Source organism: Octopus bimaculoides, chromosome 2 (assembly GCF_046866305.1).
Source record: "Octopus bimaculoides isolate indiv1 chromosome 2, ASM4686630v1, whole genome shotgun sequence".
Classification (NCBI taxonomy): domain Eukaryota; kingdom Metazoa; phylum Mollusca; class Cephalopoda; order Octopoda; family Octopodidae; genus Octopus; species Octopus bimaculoides.
This window is the reverse complement of record NC_142929.1, coordinates 123,560,736-123,579,467: the sequence shown is the minus strand read 5'-3', so window position 1 is coordinate 123,579,467 and position 18,732 is coordinate 123,560,736. Positions and strand designations below refer to the sequence as shown.

The 18,732-nt window shown below is 34.4% G+C and overlaps 1 protein-coding gene across 1 annotated transcript in view; it reads left to right on the top strand.

Annotated features, from left to right (window-relative positions):
- Positions 1–18,732, top strand: part of LOC106877910 (uncharacterized) — a 101,406-nt gene that overhangs the window by 61,662 nt on the left and 21,012 nt on the right. Inside the window, exons 4-12 of the mRNA XM_014926961.3 lie at positions 846–921; positions 1,588–1,683; positions 4,245–4,320; positions 6,176–6,362; positions 11,863–11,929; positions 12,398–12,464; positions 14,217–14,300; positions 15,553–15,651; positions 17,978–18,080. Of these exons, the coding sequence (XP_014782447.1) occupies positions 846–921; positions 1,588–1,683; positions 4,245–4,320; positions 6,176–6,362; positions 11,863–11,929; positions 12,398–12,464; positions 14,217–14,300; positions 15,553–15,651; positions 17,978–18,080 (855 nt within the window). The remainder of the gene's footprint in view (positions 1–845; positions 922–1,587; positions 1,684–4,244; positions 4,321–6,175; positions 6,363–11,862; positions 11,930–12,397; positions 12,465–14,216; positions 14,301–15,552; positions 15,652–17,977; positions 18,081–18,732) is intronic.

The following is an 18,732-nucleotide window of genomic DNA, read 5'->3' as shown; positions in this document are numbered from 1 at the left end:
TATTGGATGGTAAATTGTAACAGTTTGGTGATTGTGTTTTGTGTGTGTTGCATGATGCATTAGTGTTAGATGCTGATTCTATAAAGTACATATGTAGGGGCCCGTATGCTATTATTGGAGGTCAGTTGTGTTGAGTATGTATTATCTGTGTTGTGCAGAAAGTGTACTTATGATATGTACTACTATTAAATTGAAATTTTCTTGCATAGGACAAGGGTTATACTTAGCAGGGCTATTTTTTTTTGACTGTGTAGAGTTTATAAGCCATGGTGTGGTTTTTATATTTTTGTCCATATATTTCTTTATCAAACCTAGTGCTGCAATAACTATTGTTACTGTTTTAACTTTTACACTCTATATCTTGCTTATTTTCATTTTAAGGTCCTTTTACTTTATTAGTTAAAATATTTGTTCCTGTCTTTCATAATTAAATCTAGATAGTTTGCTTTGATCTCCCTTATCAGCCTGGACAGACACAGTCTCTAAATATTGTAGCCAGATTGTTTTAATATACTCTGGTTTATGTTTATATCACAATATGGTCATGAAATACCAGTCAGGCACTTAATTATCTAATTAATTAATTAACAGAATCCCTTACCTTATAAATCTAAGGCCATAAGCCAATGTGAGATTATAATTATCAACTTTGTTTCTCTTCCTTCTGGTAATCATCTCCCATAGAGTGTTTGAAAGTGCATGTCCATCAATAAACCACTGTGAGTATCAATCTGCTTAGACACACTAGAATCTCAGTTGATAATTTAGAAATATACAGTTACAGTATTTCTCCAGAGGACTTTCATTTGATTCTGATGTATATTTAATACTGTTTTATCTTCCAGAAATACCGCTCTTCATATGGCTGTGTTTTGTGGCCGAGCTGACTTGATGGAACTTCTTCTGCAAAATGGAAGTAAAGTAGGTATCCTTACTAAAAAATCTTTTTCATTAATGATTTATTAACAGAGAAAATTCAAACACCACCTCAACATTGATAATTTAACACTTTTATCACAGAATAGTCATGTTAGACATTTAAAAACAGACTTATACAGTTGTATTCACTTTGTGTTCTTTTAACAGTTTTGTATATGTATACTATACAGTATCATTAGTTTCCATCACACATTTCTAACCTGATCACTGGCACAATTCCACTGCATATAGTAATAGTATCACCACTGCTTTGTTCACTATAAATTGTTTCCTGGACACAGGCACACATGTCAGAAAATAGGACAGTCAGTTGAAGTGTTATTTACTGAGCTAGTTTATTGTCTTATTCAGAAGAGACCTTCAGCTGAAGAACCACTTCCACCTGTACCCTCTAACGAGTACTGGCATTAAACTTGGATACATGCAACAGGCAACAATACATCAAAGCATTGAGTTATTCTTGGACCAGAGAACTGGTTCAAATGTTTGCAGCCATGAGGATTTTCTAACTGCACCCAAGAGCTAGGTATTGGTACTGAAGCAAACGATAGACAGTGGTGGGGGGTTTCAATAATCCTCTACTTTCCCTTATAAATGTGTGTGTGTTTGTATCAATCTTCTAAATGAATGTATTTCTTTAAATTGCAGGTGAACATACAGAACAGTGATGGTAATACACCTCTCCATATTGCTTGCCAATGTGACTGTGATAACAGAGTTTTAGTTATGCTGAAACTTTTAACGGTAGCTATTTCATATTTGTTTCAAATCTCTCACAAAGCATTAGTGTAATATCATTTCCATTCAACTAAAAACATCACCACTTGAATGAATGAATGTAAAGTGTATGCTTTTTCTTTTTCTTTTCTTTTTTTTCTTTGTATGTTCATTCATTTTATGTCCATCTTACCATATTTTTTGAGACAGGGTTTCACTGCCAGAGGCTCTTCTTGATGCCAACCATTACCTATTTTTCAAATAAGGGATTTTTTTTAATTTCACAGTGATACAATCATCATATCATCGTTTTACTCAAATGATAACTGGCAGAGATGTGGAAAATCAATATTAATGTGAGCACACACGCACACACGCACACACACGTGCACACACACACACACACACACACACACACACACACATGCATGCACACATGTTTTTCTGTTATTTCTTTAGCTTGTTTCAGGCATTGAACTGTGGCTATATTGGACCATTGTATTGAAGGATTTATTTGAACAAATTGAATCCAGCACATATTTTACATTTGGTATCTATTCCATCAGTCTCTTTTTGCCAAACTACTTAGTTAAGAGAAAACTTCCACACAGTTTCTGTCTACCAAATTCACTCTAGAAATTGGTCAATCTAGGATGATAATAAAATACATGTTGAAAGTGCTGTGCAGTGAGACTGAACCCAAAACCACATAGTTGCAAAGCAAACTTCTTAGCTTCACACACTCATGCTTGCCCCTCTGCTGGTGCAGTATGGTTGAATGGTTAAGAAGTTCACTTTTCCAGCATTGATAAGAAGGCCTTCAACCAACATAGACTAACAGGCAACAGTATATTGAGATTTTATACAGCAATTCTACATCAGTCTGTGGAATATGGAATTTTGATGACCACATTAACTGAATGTTTCTAAGTACATTGAAGTTTAAAATATATGCTAATGTTCTTCATTGAGTCACAGTTTAATTTAAAGTTGTCACTGAAACTAATTTGGAAGACATTACAATATCATATTAGAGTATTCACCCACCCCTTTACAAACATATGTACAATACACACGTTATTACTACAGAAGCATAACATGTCGCATCTTCATAACAACCAACACACAACTTTATCATCAACAAGAGGTATAGCATCTGAGAGAGACTGTTAAGGTCACCAGCAGAATTTACAGGTATAAATAGACTGGACATGGAGAGAACACAACATGCCGAAAATTTCATACTGCACTCTATATTCTTAAATTACATGTTCAACCCTCAGCTAGGCAGAGGCATAGTTTATCAGCAAGAACAAATCTGTGGGCTGCTCTTAATTATTTTGTCAACTACCTGTGTCCTAGCTTTGCTGAATAGAACTGATCTGGGGCTACACAAAAACAATAACTGTTTATTACTACCAACATGCTTTCATTACAACTACCTTCATTCTTATAAATGTTTGACTTGTGTTGATATAAGAAATAATGATAATAAGTATTGTTGAGAGGTTTGCATGTCATTTGAGTTGGTCAATGAAGGTACACTTCAGGAGTATGTTGGGTGGCTTTATTAACAACAAGTAATTTTTATTTGGTTCGAATGACATGAGTGTTTTTGTTTCACTTTTGACACGTAATACTTAAATAGTGGAGGAGGTATGATGTTGCTGTGGGTTGGAAGTATGCAAGAAGTTAAATTGTTTTTTTACTAAAACACAACCGTAAAATTTGAATGAAATTGGTTGTGTAGTTCTGGAGTTTTAGGAATTCACACAGACACACACACACGCAGGCACACAGACATATATTCTCAATTTTATATATATATAGATGTGTAGTGTACATATGGATGTCATTGTTGGTTGCAAGAATAATAACTGAAGCAAACTTATGAACATTTAACTTGATATTTATTGCTGAATATAATGATATTTAGTGTTGGCTATTTACAATGAACAATATTTAAAACTGCCAAATAGGAGAGAGAGAAACTATGCTGCATCCATAGAAGTTACTTATGCAATATTGTGTGAATGTTCAGGACAGACAGTCTGTCTGAGAAGCTGAAGTTGTCTGCACAAATGTCCAGAACCATCTGCATGGCAAAAGGGAAGGAAAATGAATCAGTCAGCCGCCACCTTCAATACTCTGAAGTGAATTGAGTGCTAGAAACAGTTTTTATTGGGGACAAGAGGTTAAATTGTTGAGCATTCATGAAAACCACATCACACCACAACCTCACGCTGATTCGTTGATTTATAGATCCATCACATGAAACTGTGGTGGTTTACTCATGATGTCTGGCCAAGTATCTAGCAGTTAGGTTTCAGATCACCACTACAGTATCATTATTAAATCTTACATATATTTGTAACACAAAGAATTAATAATATTACCCAACTAACTATCCCACCAAGATTCATCTTTCTGGGATGTTAAAACAAACACAACTCAAGTATCTAGGTTGATTTCATTCTCCTAAAATGTGTGGTCTTGTGTCTGTACTAGAAATCAATATTCTCTCATTTATCTTGAAATTTGAACTAAAAACCTTTTTTTTTTAAATGCACTTTTTCAATGTATTTCAGGCTGGAGCTAATATACAGATGGTTAATAAAGTTTCAGCAACTCCTCTAGATGTAGCAGCTATGTATAATAAGAAAGGTAAGTGATACACTTCTAGATTACATCCTTATTAAAACTTTTTGTTTATTTGTTAGTCTGAATGGAGGCAGTGCAATGGCCATAATCTCTTTTAGTTATCTTGCAGGAGAGACGAGAATAGAGCTAACTGAAAAGGATTAGCATGGATAATGATTGTTGTATTGTTGCATATGACCCGGGTCAACTTGTATTATCAAACCTGTGATCACAATACTACACCCATGGCTATCTTATATTTTATATTTATTTGCACATAGTGTAATTACAAACAAAACTATTCAATGTGTTATTTTTTTTTTATAAGAGAGAAGGGTGTGATATGAAGAAGATTTAGCTGCTATTATCTGGTTGCATGGTCATGTAATGGCTTGGCTGCTATTATTAACTGGTCGGTTCATATGGATAATGGACATTCTATATTGTTAAAAACTACCCTTACACAGTGGCAAACTACTCTTCTATCATACTGTAAAGTATTGTATTGTTTATTATTTGTTAGTTGGTAAGAGAAAGCGAAGGGAAAATGCCCAAATTTTTAATCTTTAGCATCTCTAGAAAGTGTTGTGGGAATATCTAAATGAAGTTGATACAGTTAATATTTAGTTGAAATTAAGGCAGTGAGCTGGCAGAAACGTTAGCATGCTGGGTGAAATGCTTAGTGGTAGTTTATCTATGTTCTGAGTCCAAATTCCACCGAGGTTGACTTTACCTTTCATCCTTTTGGGGGTCATAAATTAAGTACCAGTTGCATACTGGGGTCGATCTAATCAACTGGCCCCCTCCCCCCAAATTTCGGGCCTTGTGCCTAGAGTAGAAAAGAATATTTAGTTGAAATTATTTCCAGCTAAAAGCTGAAAAGAAAACATTTGGTGCAGATTTAGATTTGGAAATGTGTTTAGTGGGTGAAATGTTGGAAAGGCATGTGGGATTTAGGAGAGGATAGTATTAAGCCAGGAATACAGGAACTTGTAATACTTCTATAAGAGTTAAGAAAGAGATTTGGCTGGTGATGTCAGGTTGTTACTGAATGCTGACTTGCATATTTGATATGTATCGTCAACATCATCAGCATCATCATCAATGTCACCATTTAACATCCATTTTCCATGCTGGCATGGGTTGGGCAGTGATTGGAGCTGGCAAACCAGAAGGTTGAGCCAAGGTCTAGCATCTGTTTTGGCATGGTTTCTGTGGCTAGATGCCCTTCCTAACACCAATCACTTTACAGTGTGTACTGCATGCTTTTTTGTGGCACCAGCACCAGTGAGGTTACCAAGTAACTTGCAAAACAAGACAAAGTCCTTTCAACTGGGGAGGGGAGGGATAGTATCAACACTGTTTGTGTTTTTTTTTGGGGGGGGGGGGGGAGAATGCAATCAAGACTGTTCAGCAATCAAAAAAGATGTGCAAGAATCTAGAAGCATTCATACCATTCTTTAGATAATATGTTATTACTAGTTCTGTCTTTATAACTAATTAGGTTGCTTCAAAGATGGAACCATCTAATTATCATATGATTATCCAAGTACTAACTAGTCATTAGTACTTGGATAATCATATAATTGGTTGTATTAAGGATTACAATACACCTTAAGTATTGATTCCTTGTTGGTCTACTTAAAATGTAAGATTTCTTCTACTCTCATTGATTTCACAATAAATCCTTATATATTGAATATAGGTATTCCTCTATTACTATTAGTCATGCTCTTATTTGTGTTCTTGCTTGGATTTCTCTCTAATCAACTGTTTTCTAACCATTACTGAATTAAGGATTTTAATAGATTTATAAATATTTTAATAGTTTTAATAATTATTTGGATATATTTAATTTGATTTGATAATCCATTTTTAGATGCTGTTTCTACCCTCCTTGATCATGATAAAGAAGCACTAAAAGGCAACAGCCTTGCCCTTGTCGAGGCCTCGATACGAGGATATGCACCGATTGTCGAGATGTTGCTGAAGTATGGCATTAACCCAAATGTTGTTAACAAGTTGAAAGAAACAGCACCTTTGCATGAAGCAATACGGTTTTTTAGGTGAGTAAAAAATAAATTCAGTGTAAAGTAAAAAATTTTGTTTCATTTAGTTATAATTTCTCAAAGTGGCAATAATAAAGTGGATAGATGTCCAGAGACATGGGCATTTAGCCATAAACTTACACTCTACTCTTGTGTTCACTTCAAAAAGGTACTTAACTTATTTCGGTCTGCTGTACTGTAAATTATGTACTCAGGATAGGAATGTGTCTTGATGAATGTAGAAATGTATCTCTGATTTGGATCATTGACAAGCTGTTTAATTGCTTACAGATCCTGACAAAACTGGTTTAGTCATCTTCTGCTCTCTAATGCTATGAATAGAATGTAGCTGAGAGAATCATGAAATTACACTGCTAAATCCTGATTTATCTTTACTTAATCTTTTATGATTGTATTTCTAATGAAGTACTATGCCTATATGTTTCAGTTAATATTGAATGTGATGAAAAATTTGGAGAGATTTTGTTTTAAAGCTAATTTAATCATTATTAAATTACTGTTTAAAACATAACCAAAAGTTCTAACATGAAGATTATGATGAAAGGTTTTAACTTGAATAAGAACACTTCAAAGAAGATGTTTTGTGCGTCAGAACCAGAGACAGTCTCAGGTGGTATCAGGCCAGTTAAGATCCATGCATTGACAATCCATCTTTGTCTCTTCATCTTGAATTCATCTACATACAAGCATCCAATTGAATAAAATATAATACTAGCCTATACTTAATGTATTTACACTATCTGTACTCATGGTTGTTTGGTTAAGAAGTTTGTGTTGCAACCATGTACTTTCAGGTTTGCTCCTACTGCATAGCATCTTGGACAACAGCCTCAGGTAGACCAATGCATTCTGAGTGAAATTTGTTGATATGAAACTATACAGAAGCCCATTCTGTGGCGGTGGGATGGGGGTTTTGCATATCTTAGTATTGACACCACTTTGGCAGCAATTTCATTGCTTCTGTCTCCCCAAAAATAGAAATATTTAATACAGTTAAATATGCAAAGGAGTGGAATAAAGTACTTAACATGAAAAATAAAGAGTGACATCAGAAGGACATCCATTGCAAAGTACTTCCTCAAGAAGTCTTGTCCAATACTTTGCCCTCAGAATAGTTTTCTTTTCAGTAAATTGAATAGCATTACCTGTCACAAGTTTAATTCTATTCCTCCTAGCTTTATATTGGTTCTCTTCTAAAGTCTGATTAAATTAATTACAGACAGAACTTTCAAATTATTATTGCCACTATTTACCTTCGCTTAATATTTTGGCTTACACTTTTGATTTACAAATCAATGAGGTGACTCTCCACAGTTACTTGACCTGTCAAAAATAGCAACCAAATCCACCTCAGGTCAAAAATAGAAACATAGGATAATGTAGTGGATAAACTATGTCTTAAAAAAAGATCAATTAATGATGGCTGCAATGCCTTTGGAGTGGATCTTTTCAACTAGGGCTGAGCAACCACAACTTGATAAATTTTTACTGAACATTTAATCTAAATTGAAGATTACCTCCTAATTCTGTCAGCTTACCTGGGCTGCTAATTTACATCTTCTTCACTTTACCTCTTTAACCCCATGAAATAGCTAATCAACACCTTTTCAAGGTACAAACATAAACCACACACTGGTTTCTGGCCACACATGTTGTTTTACACTTTTTTTGTTTTACCATTTACCTCAGATCCCTTTGATTCCAGATCCTGTTTCCAAATGTCAAGTTTGCCATCACAGTATCTTTCTGTATTCTACATCTTGAACCAAACTGGTGTAAATGACTGAGCATCAAGTATGATGATGAAGAGTAGTGGGCTTAGATGAAAGCCTCACTGGACATTGACTTTTACGGTCATTAATCCTTACCCAATAAATTCAGGTAAGGATTAATGGCATATCTAGTGAGGAACTCAATACTATCATAAAATTGAGCTTTACAAATATGACAAATATAAAAAAAATGTTTAATGAAAATTATGTCTTTAATCCTTTGGATAATCTTAACCCTTTAGCATTCAGATTACTCTGTCTAATGTGATGCTTATTTATTTACTTTGTTTTGAATTAATCATGCATTATCTTGCCACTACAAGATTTTGAAGATGTAATTGTTTATTTTTAAGATGACATTGTAGGGTAAGTGTGAGAGGCTAAATCTGGATAATTAAACATAAAACAGGTTGAATATTTGGGCTGGATATGGCCAGTTTACATGCTAAAAGGCTAACAGTTAATGAATCTTACAATAGAATACATGGACATTCTTCTAGCATGTATATATCCATGAATGTAACATATGATGATGTTAATGAGCAGAGATTAAACTCATCTAGATACATAGTGTAGGTTTTTAAATTTTTTTACTGGTTTCATTGGTCAACCCAAAGCTATAGTAGAAGATACATGCATAAGATGCCACATGGTGATACTGAACCCAAAACTATGTTTTGTGAAGTACACTTCGGAACTACACAATTATGTCTGAGCTTACACATGCACACACACACACATACAAACTCTTTTATTAACTGAGAACGCGTTCGGTAAAAATGTGTTTATTATGGTGGTTTGACTTTTGAGTCCCTCTTAGCGTGAGGCATTCATGTATAGTAATGCCCTTATATATATATATATATATATATATATATGTATGTATGTATGTAGATATATATATATATATATATATATATATATATATATATATATATATATATGTGTGTGTGTGTGTGTGTAAGTTCAAAAAAAAGGAAAAAGACAAAAAACAACAACGTGAGGACGTGATACAGATTGTGTTACTAGATGCTCGGGAAAGGAAAGAGAGAGAGAGAGTATGACGTTTCGAGCGGAGCTCTTCGTCGGAAACAAGGAAAGTCCAAAGAAGGGAAAAACAGAGGAAGAAAAAATCGCCACCGATGTCCACGAGGTTACATTGTGTGTGTGCCTTTGTGTAATTTTTTGCCTTCACCCATTGCTCCTTTCATTACTTTAACTGAACCTGATATACTATGGTTCTTGTTTTATTTATCTTAGACATATGAAAATTAAAGATGACTCTAGTTAGAACTGAACTCAAAAACATGGAAATTCAAACTAAATATTCTAAAACAAAGAGTTCAATTCTCTTCAATTGTGACTATTTTATTACTGCAATATAAATTTATGTGTTTTTTATTGGCCAAAGATAATTTTTTAGAAGATGGATATATCAATTGATTGAATTAGGATCAATATATGACTAATGATTATAGAATAATATAAGAGTGAAAGTTGAAAAAATACACTGAAAAAATACACACATACACACACAGCTGGAGACACTCAAAAGAAAACATAGCAGTTCAAACCCACACACACCAAAGAGAAGGAAAAACCTTAATTCTTTAATAGAATTCTTAACAAGACATTTATCATAACATACACACCCATTAACACCCAGCTGGTCACATTCCAAACATATTGAAAGAACATTCAACACAGGTGGACATAAAGCCCATTCAATAAATGCTTTTAAGCCACTCCCTCAGCATGAACCCACAGTGATTTTTTTTAGACAATAGACAACTACACTCTCTCTCAAAAACCTTAAACCTTATACTGAATTATTTACAATCAAACTATATTTAAAGAAGGCTTTACAGAAAAAACACCAGACATGTTCTAATCACTAAACAGAAGATAAATACAAAATGTTTTTACTTCAAGTTCCAAATTTTTATTAATATTTGAAACCAGTAATATTTCATATTTTATATATATATATATTTATACACACACACACACACATACACACACACACACACATATATATATATATATATATATCACCAGTATATAAATTCACAACTCCTTGTTCTGCATCCAGTTTCATAAGTTCTAGCATTTATTAAACTCTCAGCACTTGAGTCACTCTGTTGCTTCTGCTATATATTAATGAAAATATACATACTCACGTTTTGAGTTCTATTTTTCGTGTTTGCAACACCAAACCTGTTTACACACACACACATGCACACACATTGATATCATGTGTCTTTTCATGTCCTGTATTCATATCTTCACATCTCCATAGCTTTATGTGTCCTGGTTCATATTATCTCTACAACTGTTTAACAACATTACAATCCCTGTTTAGTACTTCTAATGATGTTTCATATCAATTCATGTCCTAATTTTGTATATATTCATGTCAAAGTTTGTATGTCTTCATATTGTATGTTCTCATGTCCAAGTTAAATACTTTCACATATCAATATATATCATCATCATCATCATTTAACATCTGTTGTCCATGCTGGTATGGGTTCAGTGGTTTGACCAAGCTGGCAAGCTGAAAGGCTGCACCAGAATCCAGTCTGATTTGGCATGGTTTCTATGGCTGGATGTCCTTCCTAATGCCAGCCACTCCGAGAGTGTAATGGGTGTTTTTATGTGCCACTGGCACAGGTGCCAGTTGTATGTATATATATATATATATATATATATATATATATATATACATCATCATCATCATTATCTTTTAACGTCTGTTTTCCATGCTGGCATGGGTTGGACGGTTTGACCAGGGCTGGTAATCTGAGGGGCTGCACCAGACTATTCATGAACTAGTTTGTATCTCTTCTTTTCTTGTCCTACTCTATATATTTTCTTGTCCTATTTGTATCTTTTGATGTCCAAGTTTGTATCTTTTTATGTACCAGTTAATATATTTTTGTGTCCTAATTTGTATATTTTCATATGTCAAATAATTCATATCTTCTATTATCATATTTCATATCTACTTCTGTTTGACATATTTTGTCCTATTTTATGTTTTTTCTAACCTCTACCACCAAAACTGCCTCTAAAACAGGGGTGGGGAAACTTTTTAGTGCAGCAGACAAAGGTTTACAAAGGAAAAGGTCCACAGGCAGATCACAAGTTCTAACTTTTATATCTGTGTAGATCTTGTATATATCTATGTATAATTCGATATACATTAATAAAGGTAAATTTAATACATTAAATTAACATGTAACATCTTCATTAACACCACCACTGAATTTAGGACATTTATATTACTTATGAGGTTTCTATATTTTTCATCTAGAGTGTAGTTGGGTCTCAAGAGGGTGGTACAAACCTAGCAATATGTGTTTTATAGTGAAAACAAAATTTCTATTCAAATGGCAATTATCTGACGAGTTTCTGTTTGAGTCTACCATTTTAAGTCATCATGGAAATGCGACCTATGTCGCAAATAGGCACACGAATATTGTATAAATTTTATAATTGGAAAATTTGCTATATTTTGTACATACGAGTATATCAGCCTGTGGACAAATTAAATGGGCTTGCAGGAGTTTCCCACCCCTGCTCTAAAACCTCCTCTGCTAATGTCATTTTCTAGATCTTGTATAGTTTCATTTTATCCTTTATAAAATGAAACTATAGATCTTTTATTGTTTCATGTATCCCTTATAAAAATTAATGGTCAATCCTTTTCATAATTTTTGCAGACTGCAAGTAGCTGAGAGGTTATTACAATATGGTGCAAAAACAGATGTTGTCAATCCAGCTGGAGAGGTAAGTGCATTTAATTTGATATTTGTATTTAATGGTGTCCTAGATGTGATATGTTGACAGAACCATTGCAGGTGTTGGAGAAAACTCCTTGTTGCAGCTACTTACATTTTAAGTTCAAACCCTGCTGATGTGTCAAGTAGTGGGATCGATTTCATTAACTAATCACCACCACCACCACTAATTAAGATTTTGTGTCTAACTCAGAAATCAGTACTAAAAAATGTCTTCTTTATTTGGATTTTATTACATTAATATTATAGGTCCAAAAGATTTTACTAAGACAAAAATGTTCAATTCTTTTGAAATTTTAAATTGTGTATGAATGATTGAGTGCATTTGTGTGTGAGGTGAGGATATTAGATTTTGGAAAACTTTGACATTAAAAGAGATAGAAATCAACAACAATTCATTAACTAAGAAATTCTATTTTACATATGATATTTTCTCTTTTTTTTTTTTTCATTTCAGACACCTTTAAAAATGGTGAAAGACTTGCCAAGAGATAGGCCAAATGAATTTCAGCGGTTATTTGATGGTAAGTAAATAAATCCATCAATGTATCAAGCTGAAAGTTCACCAACTATAGTTAATATTCTGTTGTTTTTACTTTATTGCGGAGAAGTGGACAGTGTTACTCATAATTCCTTATATCTCCTGTATATGAGTGTAGACATGGTTGTGTTCTTAACAAGTTCACTTCACAACTACATGCTTCTTGGTTTGATACCAAAAACTGATACATTGAACTCTAATCTATTGTAATTTCACTTTTACTATTTGGCAGCCAAATATCTCTTAATTAACTCCAAACAAATCTGTTGTGTATTTGCAACACTGTTATCAATCAGGTTTTCTGTTGTTTTTAAGAAGGTCTAACATTTTTTTTCTGATCAGCTCTTTAGCATTTAAACTGGCCAGATCCAGCCTCTCACACCAACCCTACAATGTCATTCTTAAAATAAACAATCACTTCAGTGAAATCACAGAGCTACAAGATAATACAGAGTTAATACAAAACAATTTGAATAAATGAGGATTACATTTGACAGAGTAATCTGAATGTTAAAGGGTTAAGTGGGCCTGTCCCCAAACTCTGTGTAAATACCATTATTGCTTGGTGAAACAACATCTAGGGAGAAAACCTTATAAGTCTGGAGTGGAGCCCCTAAAGTACTTTAGTGTTTGACTTGACATTCTTCTTGCAAGTCTTGTAGTCAGCTTGGTGCCAACCATACTGCTCTTTTGTACAATATGCAGTCAAGAGGATGTATAGAAATCCTGACCAACCCAGCATATCCATACACCCAACACAGGAAGTGGTTACCCTCCTATATTGGAGTGCAGCTCAAATTCTGAATAACCATTATTTCTTGAGTTAGATGAAAACCAAAGAAAGGTAAATTTATGACATGCTTATTTGAGAGGAGTTGGTCACATAAGAGTGACCCTTGAGTTCAGGACTTAGACTATGCAGATATAATGTATCCAGTACATCAAATTTGGCCATACCAACTTTACTGTGACGCAGGTTGTCCTAATATATATGACCGGTGGATCAACATTGTACAACAATAAGAATTCAGCTGTTTCATCAACTGAATTACCTGCTCCTGAATTAATATGGAATCAGCCAAGTATCACACAAACGTAGGTACCCTTAATGTAATTTTCAGACAGAATCAGCATGATACCAGTGTGTGGTAAGATTGTACCTTTTGAAATACAACCCACCCAGTGGGCTTCTATACAGTTTCTGCCTCCCAAATTTTGCTCAAAAGTGATAGGTTAATCCTGAGGTTATAGAAACTGACACTTGCCTGAGATGCCACACAATGGAATCAAACTGAGGACCTTGAGGTTATGAAGCAAACTTCTTAACTATTCAGTCATACTGCACCTACAAAAAACTGGATATACTATCATATTAGAGAAAAGTGGAGGTGCATGGCTTAGTGGTTAGGGTGTTACACTCATGATCATAAGATTGTGGTTTCAATTCCTGTACCACATTGCTCCAGTCCACTCAGCTGGCAAAAATGAGTAATCCTGCACCAGACTGACATCACATCCAGGTGAAAAATATATACACCATAGAATCCAGGAAATTGGCTTAATGGGCCTTTGGCTAGGGAAGACATGTTAAAAAAGCCACTTAGTATTTCAATGAAAATACTCATGATGCTACATTTTAACCCATCCAAGAAAAATTCTGTGACTGAGCTTGCAGTTTGAACTTACATGTGACTTCAGCTTCCTCACTTAATACTCTTTGATATTGCTATTTCAGAATACAGCACAGGAGAATTAAGACGTGCCCATGTACAGTTTAATAGCTCTTTTGTAGAACGTCGAAAAAAATCTTATATCAAAAGTAAGGACTATTGAATTTTGTATTGTCTTATTTCTGAAACATTTCATTTCAGTCTGTTTAGTTATGTTATATGTGTATAAGAATGGACAGTGCATGGAAGTGGTAGTGCATGCACCTGTCATCATCATTGTATGTCCACTTTTCCATGCTTTTATAAATCAGATGGAATTTATTAAGGCAGCTTTTCTATGGCTGGATGCCCTTTCTGTCGCCAACCCACAACTGTTTCCAAGCTAGATAATATTTCCTGTGACCAGACATTTTCTACAGAAGACTGAAAACAAACAACACCACTTGTGATGCTTGTTTACTACCATCACATGATGTCAAGACATGGGCGCACACAAACAAACATACACATATGTGTGTGTGTGCATGCATGCGTGTGCACGCATACATACAATGGGCTTCTTTCAATCTCTATCTACCAAATCCACTCACAAGGCTTTGGTCAGCCCAGTAAAACAATATACCAAGATGCTGTGCAATGGCACTGAACCCAGGACCACCTGGTCAGAAATCAAACTTCTTAATCACACAGCAATACCAGTATATTTGAAAATGCATTTATGCACACTGTATTTGAAAATGTCCTCATGTGGTGCTATCAGACAAGTCAAATTGGTGGAGCCTATATCTCTCTAAATCTCACTCTAGAATTTGAACTTACTAACTCCAGAAGAATTTGAATTCTACAGAGATTTAACCTTGACACAAAGCCTTCATTGGTGACACAGCAGCCAAAACTATTTTAAGATGCTCATATTTAAATCAAAATCTTCCCTGATAATTTTATGTAAGAACCTTTTTTTAAGTTATATTCCAATTGCCAGCTTGATAACAAAAAAGTTATTTTACCAAATTCCTTCAAATTGTTGATTATTTCCAAAATTCATTGAAATACATCTGCAGTGTATTTCATTAGTAATATGACCATAAAAGGGTTAAAAGCTACAGGAGTTTTCCTTCATGTGTGTATGAGTGTATATGAGTACATGTGTGTGTATGAGTGTATATGAGTACATGTGTGTGTATGAGTGTATATGAGTACATGTGTGTGTGTGAGTGCATGTGTGTATGTAAATGCGTGTGTGTGTGTGTATATGCACATGCATGTGCCTACATGTGTTCCTGTGATTATGGAAAATATTTATTCAAAAAATAATTCTTTGATTTTTCTTTTTCAAAAAAATTATTTATTGCTTATGTAATTATTTGTTTGTGTGTTTATTTATTTGTTTGTTTCTTTTAGAATATCCGGAACTAGAAAATAACATGAAATGGACAGAAAACTCGCCAAGTTATTGCAGTTGTTGTACTGCAATGAGTCCAAATACTAATATTTTAGATAGTAAGTACTGTGTATCATTCTTCTGACTATATGTGCATGTGTAAATATATATCATCATCATCATCAGCGTTTAACATCCACTTTCCATGCTAGCATGGGTTGGACGATTTGACTGAGGACTGGTGAACCAGATGGCTACACCAGGCTCCAATCTGATCTGGCAGAGTTTCTACAGCTGGATGCTCTTCCTGATGCCAACCACTCTGAGAGTGTAGCGGGTGCTTTTACGTGCCACCGGCATAAGGGCCAGTCAGGCAGTACTGGCAACAGCCACGCTCAAATGGTATTTTTTACGTGCCACCTGCACAGGAGCCAGTCCAGCGGTACTGGCAATGACCTTGCTTGAATGTTTTTTTATGTGCCACCAGCACAAGTGCCAGTAAGGCAACTCTAGTATCGATCACATTCAAATGGTGCTATTTACATGCCACTGGCACGGAAGCCAGACAGCTGCTCTGGCAATGATCATGCTTGGAATGTGCTCTTAGCGCTCCACTGGCACGGTTGACAGTCATCGAATTCAGTTCAGTTTCGATTTCGATTTCACTTGCCCCAACAGGTCTTCGCAAGCAGAGTTTAGTGTCCAATGAAGGAAAGGTACGCATAAGTGGGCTGGCTACACCCCTGGCAAAGGCCACAGGTTATGGTCTCACTTGGCTTGCCGAGTCTTCTCACGCACAGCATATTTCCAAAGGTCTCAGTCACTAGTCATTGCCTCGTTGAGGCCTAATGTTCGAAGGTCATGTGCTTCACCACCTCATCCCAGGTCTTCCTGGGTCTACCTCTTATATATATATATATATTTGAATTGACTATATATATATATTCTTATACAGGAATGTTGTTGACAGGGACTTCGAAGTCATAGTCAACAATTCTTGCACAAGAATAATAAATTTGTACTCTACAAAAGTATAGACTAACCCATCAGATTAGTCTAGAATCATTTTTATTATAACTGAACATAAAGACAAACATTATTTATATAGAGAGAGGTGGGGGTAAGAGGGAGAGAAATGACCTGAGTAGAGAGACAGGTAAATGTGTATGTATATATCTATTTATGCATTTGAATGTGCAATTAAGAAATAAAAAAAACTTAGTACAAAGAAGTAAAGTGTATATATTTTTATTATAAGCTGAAGTTATTCTTTCATTGTAACTAGTAGTTTTACATCAAAAATGCTCAGACAAGGAAGAAAATTTACTTATCAACAGGATATATTTTTTGATCTGTATATTCAGGATTTGAATATACAGGGAATTTGATTGGTTACAAAATGAAACAAAGCATCACAGAGATGGGAACACTTAAAATTTCTTTTGCAGTACCTCCTTTGTTTATCTAACATTTACTATGAAAATAAAGACATGGATAACTACGAGGGGGTGCTGAAAAGTTCCTGGCTTTGGGTAAAAGAAAATACAGGAGGATTGCTTAATTATGATTTTATCCAACATATTCCCCTCAGATTCACACACTTATTGCAGCAGTCCTTCAGTTTTTCTAAGCACTGTAAGAAAAACTCAGAAGGTTGGGCCACCAACCCTTTCATACTCTTTGTGGTACCCTTAAAGCCAGGAACTTTTCAGCATATGTATAATTGACTTCTGTGAGATTTAATCTAAGATGATACAGAGCAAGCCATTTTTTCCCAATGTTCTAATGATTCTGCCAGCTCATAGCTTTAACTTCAATTGTAACAATTCTTTCTACTATAGGCACAAGGCCTGAAAATTGGGTGGGGCTCATCAATTACATCAACCTCATTGCTCAACTGGTACTTATTAGTTTGACCATGACAGGATGAAAAATATAGTCAGCCTTGCCACATTTGAAGTCTGAATGTAAAGAACCAGAAGAAACACTGCTAAGCATTTAGTCTGACTCACTAACAATCCTGCTAGCTTACCACTCTAATCCAATTGTAATAATAATAGTTGTCTTTGTTGTTGTTATCGTTTGACCCTAATTCGGTCCTGGATGAGGAAACCTAGAATCATGAACATTCATTCATTCATTCATGCCATGCCTATTCTATGTTTTTCACTTTTCTTTTTCTGTACATGTCTCCTGGACTACATTATAGAGTATGTCCTTCTTTAAAAAAGATTTTAAGATAGTATTGTGCAACATGAGAGAGATTTCGCTTCTGTTTCCAACATTTCAAGCCAGCAGTCTTTAAATATATTTTGTAGATTAGGACTGTTTTAAACTATATAATCCTTTCATTTATAACCAATGTAGACAGAATAGAGTATAAGGCGTACTCTGTGTTGATATCCTTTGTTATTAATTTATCTATCTTTTTTTATTTTTGTTTAGATGACAACTGTAGTTTTTGGGTAATTCCTTCAATCCAACAGGCTTGGACAGTGTTGGATCTCCAGCATGAACATATAATTACAGGAATCAAGGTTTTTGGATGGTACGTCATCATATAAATCTTTTCAGTATTTCTCGTAGTTTTCTCTCTAACAAAAACATAAAATGCATGATTTTAACATGAAAGCAAATTGCAAATATTTTCAGTAATAGTGCTTAGTCAACTGTTAAACCTGTATACATACATACATAGCTGTGCATGTGTGTGTGTGTCTGCGTGCATGACTGCATGTGTATATGTGTGTTATACATTCATACATATACACCGACACATTTGTGTAGATAGACAGATAAGTAGTTAAATAGATATACATACATACATACATATATAAACACACACATATATATACAGACACACACACATACATAGATATATACATACATACATATATATGTGTGTGTGTATACATATCTATATATGTATGTGTGTGTGTGTGTATATATATATATATATATATATATACACACACACACTCTAGCTATGAAAGTAGATAGCAAGGCTTTTTGGTAGCTTAGAATGAAGATCAAACTGGTTAGTTTCATATTTCATTTATAACTCATTAGGAATCTCTTACTTTTGCTTTACAAGCTGCCAAAAAGAAGTATTGTAGAACTACTTATAAATATGTAAACAAGATTTTTACATGTATGCCAAGTATAACAACTTTTGCTTAATAGTACAAGGTTGATAGCTG